This window comes from Strix uralensis, chromosome 7 (genome assembly GCF_047716275.1).
Source record: "Strix uralensis isolate ZFMK-TIS-50842 chromosome 7, bStrUra1, whole genome shotgun sequence".
NCBI lineage: Eukaryota > Metazoa > Chordata > Aves > Strigiformes > Strigidae > Strix > Strix uralensis.
In genome coordinates, this window is record NC_133978.1 from 6,757,195 (window position 1) to 6,774,794 (window position 17,600).

The 17,600-nt window shown below is 38.3% G+C and overlaps 1 protein-coding gene across 4 annotated transcripts in view; it reads left to right on the plus strand.

The window, feature by feature from the left end:
* Positions 1 to 17,600, plus strand: part of CTNNA3 (catenin alpha 3) — a 544,925-nt gene that overhangs the window by 374,666 nt on the left and 152,659 nt on the right. The window contains exon 12 of one of the 4 annotated variants that reach the window (XM_074874304.1): positions 1,725 to 1,822. The exons of the other annotated variants lie outside the window; for them this stretch is intronic. Coding sequence (XP_074730405.1) covers positions 1,725 to 1,765 — 41 coding nt within the window. The 3' untranslated portion in view covers positions 1,766 to 1,822. Of the gene's footprint in view, positions 1 to 1,724; positions 1,823 to 17,600 lie in introns of those variants that run through there. 4 annotated transcript variants of the gene reach the window in all.

The following is a 17,600-nucleotide window of genomic DNA, read 5'->3' on the forward strand; positions in this document are numbered from 1 at the left end:
GAAGCTGCTGGACAGGAGTCCCCATAACTGAGTGGTGTTTTTTTTTCTTGTGATTAGGTTGTGGATCTTACAGTGCAAAAACTGTAAGCAGGCCATTTCTGGGTCTGCCGATGCTGGATACAGACTTTTCCTTACAGCATGAAAGTTCTCCTTGCTTTAGAGCGGTCAGTTGGTATACCTAGCAAGTGATTTAGGTCTGAATGTAGAAGAATTTACTGCAAATAGCACAAGTTGGTTATTCACTGAGCTACTCTCCTATGTGTATCTTAGCATCTTAGTACAGGAAAACATTACCAGAGGATTATTTTTTTCCCCTGTGTAAGTTAGCCTTTAATAGAAGCCAATTATGAACCTTTCTACTGCTTATAGGGCCTGGGAGGTTGGAAATCTTTCCTGTTAGACTGAAACTGAAATTTCTGCAGGTATTGCTGGAGCTGTTAAAAAAGGAAGAAATGACTCAATTGCTAATGAATTAAATCCATGAATCTCTTTAACCTAATATGAAATCTCATTAGTTTTAAAATTCTTTCAGATTCATTGAGCTAAATGTTTCTTTTTAACTACACAACTGTGATTCATTTAAGTGGCACATTTCAGATATTTTTTTAAAATTGCCTTGTCTTGAAGAATATAGTTAGACATTCCAATTGGGGGGAAAGAAATCTGTCATTGGCAGCTACTCTTTTCAGAGTAGACTCCTGGCTTTTTGATGTATTTTATATTCTTTGGTTGAGCACAGCTGAATAATTGGACAATATTTCAGAGTAAGTAAAAGCAGAAACTGTAACTTAAGTAACAGTAATGTGTAGGCCTACATATCATGAGGTCCAAGAAATTAAACATTCATATATTTGCTCTAAACCATGTGTAGAGCATCTTCTGTAAGCTTTGGTATAACTTTTTGGCACATGTTAATTTAATTTGCTTAACTTCAAGTGTCATGCTTGTTCTTAAGTGATCTGCTGAGTAGATGTTTCCCTATGGCAGTGTCACCTGCTTGCTTTTGGAAGATTTTATTTTATTTATTAGCTCATGTACAAAGAAGTAATTATTAAAGGAACAGTGCAAGCCACTCTCGGTCTACTCCTCAGTGTATTAGCACCATTACCGTGTTCTGAGGGACTAAAACATTCATATATTGTTCTGTCTAAATATAAAATTTAAATATGTAATAGAAGATGGTATCTAACTTCTTTGGAAATTACTTGGCAATTAGGAAAGATAATTGTGTCATGTTTGAGATGAAAGGAATACTAGAATAGATTTATAATGGATCTGTGTTTTCTGCAGAAAATAGTAACCTACAACACATGTCAACATGGGCATATTGGGGGGGAAAAATGATTTTTAAATAACATACTTCATTCAAAATTGATACTGTGCTGTCTCAAAGTGTCAAATATTCATATCTGAGTTGAATGGCTGAGTTTGCATCTGTGTCTGCATCTCCCAGGTTGGCAAGGGAAGTGATTAGTCCTGTAGTGTTAAAATCTTATTCAAAAATATAGTATGCTTTTTTGGTAAATACAGTAAACACACCTTTCCTAGTAATTCTGGTCATTCAGAATTCTAAGTCATACAACAGAACCGCCTACTTAAAAATTTATTTTAAATTGCCTCTCTGATTGATAGGTCAGATCCAGATACAAAATGTACTTCCCCAAACTGTTAAGATTTGGGAATATCTATTTTGTGGTTTATATTATATATCTCCTTTCACACAGTGTCACCTGAGCATTGGATGGCAAGTCATTCTATAAAATGATGTTATTAATGTGAGTTATTCTGCATTACTGATGGTTTGGAGGGTCAATTCAGAACTTTTAGCTGCATTTCTGCTATGCACGATTTTAAGGTGCCAGGTTACTTCCATGAATGTCACTGCAAAAATTTTGTGCAAAGCTCAGTAGCAAGTGGATTAGTCCCTATGTTTCTTGGATCCAGGATGTTATGTTTCTGTCCTTAAAATAATCTAAATAAGGGACCTATAGCTGAGAGGATGGGAAGGAACTGAGGTCCCTGTGAAAATATCTCCTTGTGACTTTTTTGCAAGCCACTTGTGAGGTTGCTGAAACAAAACGCATGCGTACAGGAAAATCGTGTCTCTCCTGTTGTGATACATGTACTTCTTTGATGTAGCACTGTGGGAAGAAGAATTCTGTGGCAGATCAAAAAGGGTGAATTGTGAGCATTTGAAAGGTTGGGGAGTTTTTTGTTGTTTTTTGTTTGGTTGGGTGTTTTGTTTTTTAAAGTGCTAATATGACATTTATTGTACTGCTAATAATGCTGTTCTTATTTTTCGATGTGTATTGGTCTCTCCTTTTCAGATTCACCTATCCTCATGAAATTGGATATTGTTTTGTTGTTTCAGTTGTGTTTTATTCTTTCTATTTGTTTGTATGTGATCCTGTGTTCAAAGGAAAATTAGCACTACAGAAGACAAAAAAGAGATGAAATCAGGTCTTTACAAGTGAAAAAGAGGTCTGACTGCAAATAGACAGTTTAAATAATGGTCTGTTCCTTGTAAAGGAAAGCAAGAGTTAATGAATTGTATAAAAAATGTCATTGCAATTATGAAACATTATAAATTATGATACCATTGATCATAGATATGTTATAACTCCTAAGAACAGAGAATCAGTTTCAGCCTATCAATTTGGGATAGTTAATTTATGCAAGGAAGAATGTGGGTATTAATCTTTATGACCTACTACATTAAGTTTAAAAAATACTGTCATCCATTTATCATGATCATGTGAGGTTAGATTCATATAAGTAAATTGAAATGTTCTATTGATTTGATGTATGAATTTCCAGGAAACTAGTTTTGCTATGCTTCTAATTTTGTTTATGTTGGTAAATCTTAAGATTTATCCTCAACTCCGCTCTCATAAACTGACCATTGAATGTCTCTTTCCTGATACAATTAAGCTGAAAACATTGTCCATGAAGTTCATTTTCCAATATTGGTTCCTCTGTGTTACTTTAATACCCTTTATTCAAAATTATATGAATAAAGCTTTTGGATATAGATGGAAAATCTGAAATGACAGTATTTCCTTCCTTTATATGTATGTTTTCCTCTCCTGATGATGGTGTGTAATTGCAATATGTTAATTACAATTGTTAAGAATTTTACATTATTACATGTTAGAAAACCAGTGAGAGAAGAGTTAGATCTTTTAGTCCAAGAGTTAATTCAACTTTTGCAAGGACTATATAGGTAAGAAAAGCATCAGAAGTGTGTTTAAATATGCAAAATTCTCAGGGCCTGTGATCTTTCCTTTCTGTCAACTTCTTGATGAGCTTGAATGGCAGACTTGTGCTGCTTTTCTGTCCTCTTCTCAATGTCCTTGCCCAAACTATGACTATTTCATCTAATGAACCTTCTCTCCAGCCTTCCATGCTGTCTGAGTTTTGGTCTGTCATATTTATAATATCAGTATGGTTAAATACGTATAATATTAGGTCCTCTTTTGCCAAAATTGATGTTTCCTGTAGTATTTGGTTTGTGTGTGGTGAGGTTTCGGTAGTGGAGAGGGGCTACAGGGGGGAGCTCCTGTGAGAAGCCTCCCCTGCTCCAAGTCGGACCCACCTCTGGCAAAGGCCAAGCCGATTAGCAATGGTGGTTGTGCCTCTGTGATAATGTATTTAAGAAGGGGAACCCAGGAGGAGGAGTGAGGGAAATACCTATGCAAATATAGTTGAAGAAAGGAGGAGGAGGGGTAGGTGCACCAGAGCAGAGATTCCCCTGCAACCCGTGGTGAGAGGGCAGGCTGGGCCCTGCAGCCCATGGAGGCCCACAGACACTTACCTGCAGCCTGTGGAAGGCCGCACACAGGAGCAGGTGGCTGCATCCGAAGAAGGCCAGGACTCTGAGGGAAGCCCGCACTGGAGCAGTCTGTTGCTAGTAGGGTTGCAGCACGTGGAAGGGATCCATGATGGAGCAGTTTGTGAAGAGCTGCAGCCTGTGGGAAGGACTCATGTTGGAGAAAGTTCATGGAGGACTGTTTTCCATGAGAAACGCTGGAGCAGGGGAAGAGTGTGAGCAGTCCTTCCGCTGAGGAGGAAGGAGTGCCAGAAAGAACGGGTGATGAACTGACTGCACGCCCCATCCCCTGCCCCCTGCACTGCTGAGGCAGGGAGAAGGGAGAGAAATAGGGAGCAAAGCTGAACCTGGGAAGAAGAGAGGGGTAGAAGGAAGGGGTTTTTAAGATGTGGTTGTATTTCTCACTGTGCTTCTCCGATTTGATTGGTAAATTAGTGGTGGTGTTCAAATTAAATTGATGTTTGTTTGTTTGTTTTTTCCAAACTGAGTCTGTCTTTAGCCCGTGACCACAATTGGTGAGTCATCCCTCCTTGTCTTTGTCTCAATCCCCAAGCTTTCTGTTATATTTTCTCCTTCCCATCCCACCGTTGGGGAGTAGTGAGCGAGCAGCCATGTGGTGCTCAGTTGCCTTCTGGGCTTAAAACACGACAACTTTTTTCATAAAAACATTTCTTTGTTCATCTCTTTTCTCATCCTTCCTCATGTATGAATAAATCCTCCTCTTCTTCATATACTGTATGCAAATACCATAGACCCTTTCCTGTTGCATTCTCAATGTAATGATGTCTTCACTCTCTGCCCTTTCAAATACCTCCTTAAAATACAATTTGTCTAAAGTGCATTTTGACTCTTGTAATCTCATCAACACTTAAAATTGAATTAATTTTTTTTAAAGGTAAATGCATTCCACATAATGGTTAATAAGTCATTAGACTTTGAGATGGCTTTGTCTGATGTCCACTTCATTGTTTCTCTACCAGAAATTCTGTTACTTGCCTTTTACCTAATGGAGTGATAGTGAGTGGAATGACTTAAGTGTTTGCCTCAGGTAAGGGTTTGTGTAACTCCTCCATGCAATTTCCAATACTAAATTGATAGTGGTAAACGTGGACATCTGCAGATCAATCTGCAGTAGAATCGGGAGAAGATGCCATTTTTAGTATTGTGAACATAAAGACATACTATAATGTATACAGAGGTGCCCCACAATTCAACTCCTTACAGTAATTGGACTGAAGTGTCTTAAATAGATAGATAAAGACTTCTGAGACTGCTCAGGAAGTTCTGTGATAAGACTGAAGATCATTCAAGCTGACTTGAGCAGGCAAAAGGGAATATTTTTTTAAGTGAAGAATTGGCACAAATCAGTTACTGCTGGCAAGAGGGAGAAGAGTCATAGTTCACCTTCCTGTTATACTCTTGTTCCAGTGTCATGTACAGACTTTCAGAAGAGATTCAGGGAAATGTTGCAGGGCTCTCCCTCTGAATGGAGTTGAAAAGAGCACACTCCAAATGTGGAGTGTGCAAGGGATTCTCTAAAAATCTGAAATCGTGCAGGCTAGAAATTTATTTCCAGCCTCTTAATCCTTCCCTTGGAATCTAAGAATATGTTAAGTCTTTCCAAGCATAATGGGAAACAGTGAAATACCACAGTTTTAGAACAGAACTTGCCATTTTATGTAAACCTGTGCCATCAGAAACTACTTTTAATTCATGGAAAACAGCAAAAGATAGGATGTTATTGTAAAGCTGTTGGAGAAAGCAGTTTTCATGTGTGCAAATGGTCTTATGGTCCCAACAAAAACAAGAGCTAAGGGACCACAATTTTTGCTGCTTTTCTTTGTAGCTTTTATTTGATTTCAGTGAAGCTTACTCAGTTTAACACTAGCAAAAATAAACAGGAAAAAAGAAACTTACCTTAGTCTTTTTTCCAAAAGCCCAGTTCTAAGGAAGTAAATTACTGATAACACGGAGGGAGCAAATATGCAGCTTTGCTTCTTTCCTAACATTATAGTTTCAGATGGAAGCCTGTCCTGCAACTGCAGTTTCTACAGTTGGAAAAGATCTTTAATAGTTGATTAGAAAACAGGGTATCAGATGAACTTTATTAACATGTAGTTTAGCATGTGCAGAATAGGAGAATAGACTCAAAGAATAAAAGACATTAGAAGAGAACTCTGGAGATTATCTACTAAACCATCTTGCACAGAGCAGGGCAAACTTCCAATTTTCTACAGAAATTTCATCTGAAACTTCTTCAGTTATATGAGATCTAAATCTTGTTTTTAGTTTGGTCTTAACTATTCATGTACAGCAAAGCTTAAGCAATGCAATGCTTAAGTAGAACTCATCTACTGCAATAATATATAAAAATATCTACTTGACGAATCCCTTGTCTCAGTTGCATCACTGAAAGAAGAATGCAGTTGATCTGTCAGAGCAACTAAGAGTAGATTAATGTAAATGTATTTTCATAAATTTTTAGGATTATATAAAAGATGACAAAGTTCAAAATAAGACTAAAATATGATATCTGTACTTTGAAAAGAGATTTATTTTATTTACAGATAATTTTGTAGATATGGGAAGATACCGGTAATATGCCACTTGTAAATACTGAAAGCAATTACTAAATTGCATAGGTCTGAAAAATATTTTTCATGTTTAATTTTTCAGTTGTATACACATTCTTTGAGGAGTAGAAGTGGGAGCTTTTTAAAATCTAAAGTACCACACTAGTGAAAAGAATCAAAAAAGTGTATGTATGTGTGCATACACGTACATCCATATTTATGTTCCTGTGTGTATACACACACACACTTACACATAACTGTATATATTTGAGCTCTGTGAATTACTGCATAGCTTTTCTAAGCTGATGATACTGACTGAAGTTAGGACTTCCAGGGTGGATGCCTTGTGGTAATGCAGTAGTTGTGGTGAAGATTATAATTGATGTAAGTTAGAAAGCATATCCTTTCTTATAATAGAAAGGGATTTACATAAGCATTTCATTTGTAATTGTTTGCTTAAAATTATTTATTAAACTGAGGAACTGAAAGTAACAGGAGCACGCCATTATTTGATAGAAAAATAACTGCGATTAACATTATTGTAAAGCTTTATGTTTTAAAGTATTTCAGTATATGAAATAGACATTTAAGTAGATGGAAAGCAAAAACTTTGTTATTTACATAAAAACATATTTCAAAGTATTTTGACCATATATTGATGTTTGAGAATTTGCTTCAGAAAAAGCAGACCACCTTCTTACTTAAGAATGTAGTCACCTGTTTTTACTGAAACACATATAATTTTAGAAGGCCTGAAATGCCCATGTAATTATCCTTCAATTTCTTGGATTTCAGACTGGTATTTCTGAAGCACTGCGGGGGAAGGAAGCGGGGGGAAATCCCAGTACTTTATTGCTTCTGTGTAGTACTAAAACAGAGTTGCTGAAAACTTTTAGAAGAGGTTCCTGGCAGAAACCTCTTGGATCGTTAGACTCATCGTTGACTGAATTTCACAGCAGGTCAATTTCTCTTTGGTAATTTTCTTCTCTAAGCTGTTTTGGTTTTTAAGTGCTATGTTTGGTTTTTTACATCCTTTGCAAGAGCTGTGTGAGAATGACTTTTGTGTCTCAGCTCTAGCTCTGCCTGTATTGTTTGTGTTCCTTGTAGGCTTTCTGTTAATTTCTTTTGTATAATTAGTTGCAGAAGATAGTTGATATAAGTTCAGTACAGTTCTTTCCTCTCTTATTCCCCTAGACTCATGAGTACAACTGATTTCACTAAACAGTTCTGTTAATCTTACCACAGTTTACCTTTAAGAGAACTTAAGCTGTGGAGTCATAGTCTTTCTATATACTTCTGTCTGAATTAAAATCAACCCAATGTTTGTTTTGAATCATAATACCTCTTAACAAAAGCAATTCTTAAATAGGTGAATTTTTTTACAAGATCTGATGAGCATTTATTCTTCAATCTACATCTAAATGAATTTCTGAAGCTTAATTTAATCTCCTTTTTTTCTTCAGTACTAAGTGAACAGAGATGTGCTCATTTAGAGATATTTGGGAGAGCATCACTTTTTCTTCTGAATGATTCAGTTTTTATTTCCTGAATACAGAAAAAGGTTGTTGAGATTAGACTAACATTAATTTTATGAATTCTCCCCTTGATCTTCCAGTCTGATGTATTTCTGGTTGGTAGCTATGTTTGTAATAAATTTTGAAGTTTGTTTTTTCAAATCTGTAGCAGATCCCTAGCATTATCCAGACTCATATAATAAAAAGAGATCTTTCCTGTACTACTCCAAAATTACTTTGGATCAGCCTTTTTTTAAAAAATAATCATGCTATACTTTTAGCTCCTCTGACTTTTCACTAACATAAAATTATATGGAACTACATTTCCAGTTGTTGTAATATTCTCTCAATATCACACATTCTTAATTATCTCTGTCCTATAGGAGTTACTCTTCTGTTGAACCACTGGATATGATCAAGCAATGTTCGCTCGCAGCCAAGAAAGCCAACTGTTTCCTGGCTGCATCAAGCACAGTGCGGCCAGCAGGTCGAGGAAGGGGATTCTCCCACTCTGCTCTGCTCTCGTGAGACCCCCCCTGCAGTGCTGTGTCCAGCCCTGGGGCACCCAGAACAAGAAAGACACGAACCTGCTCGAGCAGGTCCAGAGGAGGCCACAAAGATGATCAGGGGGCTGGAGCACCTCCCCTGTGAGGACAGGCTGAGAGAGTTGGGGGTGTTCAGCTGGAGAAGAGAAGGCTGTGGGGAGACCTTAGAGCAGCCTCCCAGTACTTAAAGGGGCTACAGGAAAGGTGGGGAGGGACTCTTGATCAGGGGGTGTAGGGGTAGGATGAGGGGTAACGGTTTTAAACTGAAAGAGGGCAGATTTAGATTAGATATGAGGAAGGAATTCTTTCCTGTGAGGGTGGTGAGACACTGGCACAGGTTGCCCAGAGAAGCTGTGGCTGCCCCCTCCCTGGCGGTGTTCAAGGCCAGGTTGGACTCTGAGCAACCTGGTCTAGTGGAAGGTGTCCCTGCCCATGGCAGGGGGGTTGGAACTAGATGATCTTTAATATCCCTTCCAACCCAAACCATTCTATGATTCATCGTCCGGTATCCCATTCTGTATAAAGGTATTCTTAAGAAATAACTTTATGCTGCCTGTCCTTTTCATCTCATCGTATTCATTTATCCAGGATTGTGTCATAGTCTACCCAGTGCCACTTTTTCCTTTTTTTCTGGGACCTCAAATAACCTGAAACAATAATTTATGCTTGCCATTACAGTCTGAGGATGGAAACAGGCCTAGATGTGAAAGGGGTGTTAATATCTTTCTGTTACATTTGAAGGGAAGAGAAAGTTTTGGTTTTTAGTATAAAACCCTTTTTTCTTGTTTGAAACAGAAGCAGCAAACTTCAAGGTAAAAATAGCTTAGGATTTAACTTACGTTAATTGATGACATTTTGAGAGAGAAGGATGCTGAGCACCAGAGGTAATTAACATAAGTGACTCTGTCTTGCCCCGTGCATCCTGTCTGCTAACCAGAGGTCATGGCTGCTTTAGGATCTGTGTGATGACTCACACTGATTGTCACAGATCAGCATTGAAATTGGGATCCAGACTGAAATTGCAGTCATTGTTCCAGCTTCAGGCACTCTGCTGCTGATGGACTGAGGGGTAAGAGGGAAGGAGGTGTTAAAACAGATTATTCTTTGTGTTGGGGTCATGTTGTGCTGAAATCATATTGAATAATTTCTTCATTTTTGGATATATATCAGTTATTTCATAATTACAGGAACTGTTAAATAATGGAGTTCCATAAATAAGTTGGTCATGCAGTAGAGAAACATTGTGTGATAAACAAGTTAATACAAGGGAAAACACCTTACCTGTTCACAGTGTTCATTTCTGATGTGTATTCCTTTGCAAGTTCTTAAATTGCCTCGTGTTTCTCTTATCTGGAGTGACTGAGGCATGTTGATTTTCTTTTATGTTGTTATTTTCCCTAGGCTAATTGCCAGAAGGTTTGGATGGTAAAAAGGTTTGCTGACCCATTGGTTTGAATTGAGTGACAAATTCTGGGTAGGAGACAACTGGAAGGAGAGTGGAGATTAGATACAATAGGTTTTCAGCTCTTTGCATATCACACCTTCCTGCCAAAATACGTGTTCTAATTCTTGTGGCATGATCTGTCCTTCACTGCACTAAATCAATGTCTAGAAACAGACTGTATTTTTGTGCCCTTTGCGTCATTACTAGAGAATGCATCATATGTGTTAGACCTAGTATTTTTATCCTCTGCAAACTCTTAACTTGTAGAAATATTTATTGCAATATACTGATGACATCAGTGTTGCTGAATCGTGATACTAACCTTGCCAAAAATTTTGGAAATCAATGACCTATTTACTGAATTCTTCCTTCTGATCTCTGCTTTGATGATCATCTGGGATTTTTACATGAAAAAAATTGCTTCGGGTAGGAACCTAGACATGGCAAGAGCTCTTTGTAGAGGTGCCATTTAGAATTAAGGTCATTGTAAATATGTAGATAGAGGCAAATGGTAGAACATTCAGAAGTGCAGAAACTGTTTTGAAAGTTTAGTGGAAGAGAATCCCTACTTCGTTTAGATGCCTTTTGAAAAATGCTACTACAACTCTGTAAAACCGTGTTCATCCTTACTAATTGTTCTCATATTCCACTGGAAATTTATATGTGCTGGGAAATGTATTTAATGCCAGCTACTGAAACTCAGTTAAAAATTCTGAAAGGTTATATCCAATACATTTCAAAGTTTAGAAACCATTTTATATGTAATTTATATGTAATTTATTCTTATTTTATTCCTAAACTCCTCAGTTGTCTAGTACTGTGCATTTCCACTGAAAATTTCTGATTTCCTTCCCCTCTCGCCCCAAAACCTTCTAATTTCTTTCCTTTGAAGTTTATCTTCTAAAACTTCTAGAATCTCTTTCCTCCCTACACTCCCATTCTTATTTAAAAAAACAAATTTCCGCAATGTTCTAGTACATTGCAGGTAAGGCTGTAAAACTTTAATGCTTTGTCTGCTAATTTAGTGGAGCAACTTGCAAACAGAAACAGTGTATGACATCTCTGCATTTTTTTCAGGTGCACTTTATTCTGTTGTGGTTTTATTCAGTGATTTAGGAATGTATGCTAGCTTTCATCTTTCTGAACACCTGCACTAAGCCTGCATTAAAGAAGGTGCTAGTCTGAGTTTATTGCAGTCCAGGCAGAACTTCTTATGCTTCACTAATCACTTGTTCTTTGCCAAAATACACAGTTGTGCTGAAGCCACATAGAAAGTGTTGGATATAATTAGGGTTAATCAGGTTAGTATGTTATTTCATTAACTTGGAGGTTTTGGCTTTTGCCTCTGGAGTTATGTCTTTCTCTTAGGCTTGTCTTACAGGAGCAAGTCTAACGCGTGATATCTTTCTTTCATTGCAGAACAGCTTGCATAGAGACCACCCAGTAGATTTTAGGGAGCATCACTGAAGAAGTTATTTGTTTCCTACCTGTATCTGCTAGGTATATTGTAGGAAGAGTGGGGACTGTTGAAACATCTCAAACTTTGCTACTTCAGATATTTGCAGTAACTTTGCTACTGTAGTACTAAAACAAAGTACTGTGAACTCATCAAAGCCATGAATAATACTGTTAAGGCAGTTTACTTCAAGTCATGCATCACTGCAGTTATAGGACCGATTGCATGTTTGTGCATTTGTATGTGTGTGATTAAATTACTGTGGGTAAAGTTCTCTCATCTCTAATTTTAATTACTCTCAATTTATGGTAGTTGGACTTACCCATGACTGTAATTGAGCAAATGGGTATTACATGAACACAGGACTCTGCTTTGGTGAGATTGTTTCTATTAACTACAGTTGCTTTTTTATTAACCCCTAAAGGAGAACAAAACTAGGCTGTTTATAGAATACCATTAAAAAAAAAAAAAAAACAGATGATAAAAATCTTAAAATAAGTTCACGCCATATCAAATGTAGTAAATGAATATGTTTGCCTTTAGCTTAAAGTGCTCTGCTATGTGCTATAGTACAATGAAGTCAATCTATGGAATGGCCTGTGACCATCAGAGGTCTCTACCATTATAACTAGATTTAGTGGTCACCTAAAATTTCTTTCCTTTGCCAAAGCCAGCAGACCATTGCACTGTTGGAACACATGTACTTCCTTTAAATTCCACGTGCAAGTTTTATTTAAAAATCTTGCACAACTTGTACCTATATTTATATGTCACTTACCTGCACAAAGACATCCAGCTTCATTTTTGTAAGTGCATGTGTAAGCACAAGTCACAAAGTTTTGGGCTGGTTGATTCTGTTGTGTTGTGGTTTGAGCTCAGAGGGCAACTAAGCACCACGCAGCTGCTCACTCACCCCTTCCCCCCCAGTGCTGAGAAGGAGGAAAGCAAAAGACCCAGGAACTTGAGATAAGGACAAGGAGGGATGACCTCATCCTTTAAGGCACAGACAAAAGACAGGCTTGTTAGGGGAAGAAAAAAAGAACATAAATTTAGTACAGACACTAAAACAACACATAACAGACAGAGTAGGACCATGAGAAGCATTACCACATCTTGAAAACACCTCCCCCACCCCTCCCTTCTTCCCAGGCTCAGCTTTGCTCCTGATATCTCTACCTGCTCCCCACCAGCGGCACAGGGGACAGGGAATGGGGGGTGCGGTCAGTCCTGCCGCTTCTTGCACCTCGGGGTGGAAGGGAGAACTTCTGGCATTCCTCCCCTGTCCCAGCACGGTCCCCCTCTCACAGGAGACAGTCCTCCACAAACCAACTCTGACATGAGTCATTCCCACGGGCGTGTGGGTCACCCCCGTGTGTTGCAATCCTCCCAGTGCTGAACTACAACAGCGGGGCCTTCTTCCCACGGGGTCCTGGCCTTCTTTGGGTGCAGTCACCTGTCCCAGCGTGGGCCCCCACATGCCGCAAATCGGTATCTGCTCCACCAGTGACCTCCATGGGTGGTGGGGGGTGGCCCTGCCGTCTCATCACAGGATACAGGGGAGTCTCTGCTCCTGCGCACCTCCCCCCCTTCCTCCTCCATCCTTCCACCAACCTCGGTGTTCGCACACATGCGCTCCTCGCAACCTCCTCACAACTCCAACTCCTCCTCCCAGGTTCCCCTTCTTAAATACGTTATTGCAGATGTGCAGCCACCGTTGCTAATTGGCCTGGCCTTGGTGCAGAGGCGGGTCCAACTTGGAGCCAGGGAAGCTTTGAGAAGCTTCTCACAGGTGCCACCATTGTAGCCCCCTTCCCTGCTACCAAGAAACCCCTGCCACTCACTCAAACCAGGACATATTGCCATGGAAAATCTACCTTGTTCCCCGTCCCTGATGGCTTTTGCTGCTGAGCAATGTGGGAGACCTTTAACCCTGTGCAGAAGGGCCTCTTCCTGGATGAGTCCTGAGTGCCAGTGGTACTTCATAGCTCCTGGTTTTAGAGCCCATTTCATGGTAAGCTGTGGAATTTCTTGTCCCGTTCCCTGTGTTCCTTTGTGAATGTGATTTCGATCTTAGTGGATAGGTCTGAGTTTTTTTCTGAAAGAAAGGGAAGCCCTTGTCTGGTCCCTGTTGAACTGTTGTGTAAACTGCAATCACACTAGAACATTTTTCATGTTTTAGAATGCAAAAGGCAGTCTGAAGTTTCTTATTAAATGCTTTTAGTTTAAAAAACTCAAACAACCCCCCAAAACCCACAACTATCAAACATTATTTATGCATGGGAGAACATTCTTTTTACTGCTTACAAAAAAACCCCATTATAATTCCTATTTACTAACACCATCCCCTTCTTCTTTATGGATAGTGTAAAACTCTTACTCAGTTGGAATGCTGGGATTAAGAGATCTAAGATGCTCTGTGGTGCTTGTTTGGAAAGCTGAGCTCACCCTTGTTTTAACCTTATAACTTTGCTACATCTTCTATTATGTTAAAAAAAATGCACTTGATGGATAGCACTCAGATACAATGAACCGTAAGGCCAAGTCTCAGTCTGTAAGTATTTATAGCATTAAATTTTAGATTTTGATCAGGCTCATGTTTCAAATTACTTTGGACAGTTACAATCATTAAAATGGCAGCCTGGACAGTTGAAGTCATTCAAAGTAAACTGAAAAATGTACTGTAAATACTTGGTCAAGGAATAAGAGAATGATTCAGATTTCTGGCTTGCTTATCTCACTTGATATAATTAGTTTTCCATCAATGGTTCAAAGTTCTGTTTCAGTTTATTACTGTTTTTCAGGTCTATGTAGCATGTTTACAGATGAATGCATAGCAAAAATTGCCAATTATAGATTCACTCAGCATAGCTATGGAGATAGGGAAAAAAGATGCTATTCAGAGATTTAAGATTAAATTTAATGTTTTCATGCTGGCTTTTTGGCACCTGCGATAGCAAAATACCATGCCATGCTTTTTGAAAGAGAATAAATGTAAGAATCTAAGTAGAGATGTATACACTTATTTATGGTGAAATGATATTCGAACAGAAAGGTAAATTACACAGTGGGTTTTTCAATACCATTTATCTCAAGTTTATTTGGCCTGTCTATAACGTGCTTGGGGATATATATGAATTCACTAAGCTAAAACAGTCAAGCTCCCTCTTCACAGTTCTCACCTGGAGTGTAAGAAAATGGCTTTGAATTCTTTCCTTTTTGATCAAGACTTAAGGCTTGATGTGTGTGTCATTGAGCATGCAAAGTTTGCTTCTGCTGGTATAGCTTTCATCAGCTTAATGACTCTCCTGAAAGTCTGTCAAAGCCATCATATGACTTTGCCCTTGCTGGGCATATCCTCTACTGTCTTGTACTCTTTCTTTTAACAAGTTTGTCTTCAGTAACATTACATAACTGTTATTTCAACAATTTAGAGATGTATTTTGTGAAGAACTAGGGTTTTTTGGTTTTAGTCCTGCTGCTTGCTGAAGTAGATGTTTTTAGATGGAAGGAAGGACAAGAACTGTTCATAGCATTTAAGATGTAGGCATATCATGGCTTATGCTGGCATAGTAAACCCCTTTTTTCTTTACTGTCAGGTCTTCCCTGAGAAATCCTACTATTGTTTACCTTTTAATCGTCATTAAGCTAGTGTGCTTCTAGAATTTTCTTAATTGACTTCAGAAATTTCTATGCTTAATAGTAGTAACTAATTTATAGGTCAGTATTTTATATAGAATTAGGACTGTTTCACTATACGCATTAATTTGAGTTTATTGACATTGAATGTGATGTGTTTTATTGACTGATCACTTGGTGCTGCGATAGCCATCTTCAGTTCTTTGTTGTCAACTTTGACTATGCTAAATGAGAAAAGACCAAAAAAAAATCCCTCCTTTGTTACTTCAGTACTCTCTTTTTATATTATTTTGATAAATATTGAATCACACCATTTCAGAGCCAATCCCTGCGGAACTGCTGGCTTACGTAATTGTGAAAACTGTCTGCTTATTTCTAGCCCTTGTTTTCTGCTTTGTAAGAAGTAAGTGACACCTAGGAAAATCTGTCATCTTATCCCGTGCCATCTCAGAGTTGTCCAGGAATAGTAGTTGCAAGTTGGCCATTTTGAAAGTCTTTTGGAAATCCAGTCTATAGTTACTAAATGTATTACTTATCCCACTGTTCTCTGGTGCCTTTAAAAATCTCCAGTTTCTGATATGTGGCTTTCTACTCTATTTTGTTCCTTGTTAATTACATCTTATTTGGATCTCTCTCTGTTCTATTTTCTATAAAAGTTCCTACCAGTTTGCCCAACAGAAATGTTATATATAGGTTTCTGTTTCCCCATTCCTAACAAATGCCTTAAAAGTTAACACAATAGTAATCAATTTTTCTTACTCTGTTACCAAGATTAATAGAATTTGATATGTTACATGTCACAAATAGTAGTTCAACAATTTGTTTTCAGCTTCCTTTAGAGGAATGTCTTGTTTGTGAAAATTTGTTGTTGCTCAGTGTATCCATTGTTTTAACTGAAAATCTAGTGTTGCCTCCTACCTCCCTTTGATATTCATATCCTTGCCCCCAAAGTAGCAGACAGTCCCTGATACACTGATCTCAATGCAAATTGCTCTTGTAATACTGGTTGCTTAGACTCAAGAGCAAACATTATAATGGTATTATACTTGTTAGATAATTGATGCATTCTTAGGGACTGCTTGTTTAGGTATGCCATATCCTGGCCACCAAATTAGACCATGTATCACGCGCTGATTTTGGGAAACCGTTTTGGCAAGTGTTGTCCCATAAAAACCTGTTATTTCAAAGTAGCATTTTCTAATTCAAGATTTTCTGTACCTGTAATAGAGTGAACCTTGCTATTGAACTTTGTTAAGTTGCACTTTTACAAATTGACATTAAAGTCGCTTTTTGCTAATACTGTTGACAGTGGTTAAATGATCTAAAACACTCATCCGTGACATAAGGTTATGGGAACATTGTACTGGTGAACTTCTTGCAGATCTGTAGAGGATAAGAGCAACTCAGATGTGTGAAGTCATTCAGTAAGTAGGCAGTACTAAGGAGGCTAGGTAGTGTAGTTCAGCAATGGACTATTGGATTATTCAGTTATCCACAAACTGAAATTTCATATTGAATTTCTGCTCACTTCTCACTGAATTTCAGTAAATTGTTGCTGAGACCTAGTTTTCTGCAAGATTTGTTTCTCATCACAAGCTTTGCAAACTACTGGCATCCTCTTCCAGACTTCTGAAGACTGATGCATTTGGAATTCACTTTGTATTTGATCTGGCTGAGTTCAGATTTCGCAGCCTTTGGAGCATGGTCTAAAATGCATGGGTTTGATACAGATTGGGATTAATTTTTTGTGTGTTTATTTCCTAACAGCTTGGTTGCTAATAGCTTTCCAGCTGCAGCTGTGGAAGTAGCTTTTAATGGTTTTGTGTAGCTTTGCAGGAATTGATTTGCTTGTTTTTTGTAATGAGGCCTACTGGAAACATACACAAGTGTTCTAAAAAATGATATCTAAATAAGCACAACCAAATGACAAGGGAAGGTTTTTGATCAGTGGCACTGAGAGTTTAAAGTGATGATGCTACTATGGTGCAGAATGTCAGACTTTCTGTTTCCAGGATACGATACAAAATCTATATCTGGGAGAGCAGGCTCCAGTTGTGCTGTAGTTCTGAAACTTCTAGTATGTGCCTTTACTACTGAAAGATAGCGAGCCAGGCTAGTGTGCAGCATGTCAAACCCATATTATCTTTTAAAATGAGATTTGAGAAAACAGACATACATGCACAAGATGAACAAAAGCTGATTGTTGAATGTGATGTGTTCGCTTAAGGTCCCCTCTTGTGAACTTGACAACAAGCGGTAGGATGCTAATGAGGTTTCCTTGATGATCAAAAGGCAGCCTACCCTTTGTAATGTCCAGCAGCTGGATAGGACATGTGCTTGTTTGCTACAAAGCTGGAAATCCTTAGTACATCAGAGGGGGGGAAGTGCAAAATCGAGGAACATGTGTAATTAAATTCATGGGTTGCAGAAAGTCTGACTTCGGTGTCCAGACTTCTGTTGCCAATAATTTTAGCAGATACTTTAAATTTGGTGCCAGAAATGTGGTGCATGGTAGTGTAAAAAAACTTAAAACCAACCGAACAAAACCCCAAACCTTAATCCCTCCACACCCACAAAAGCACCCAAACCAAAACAATAACATG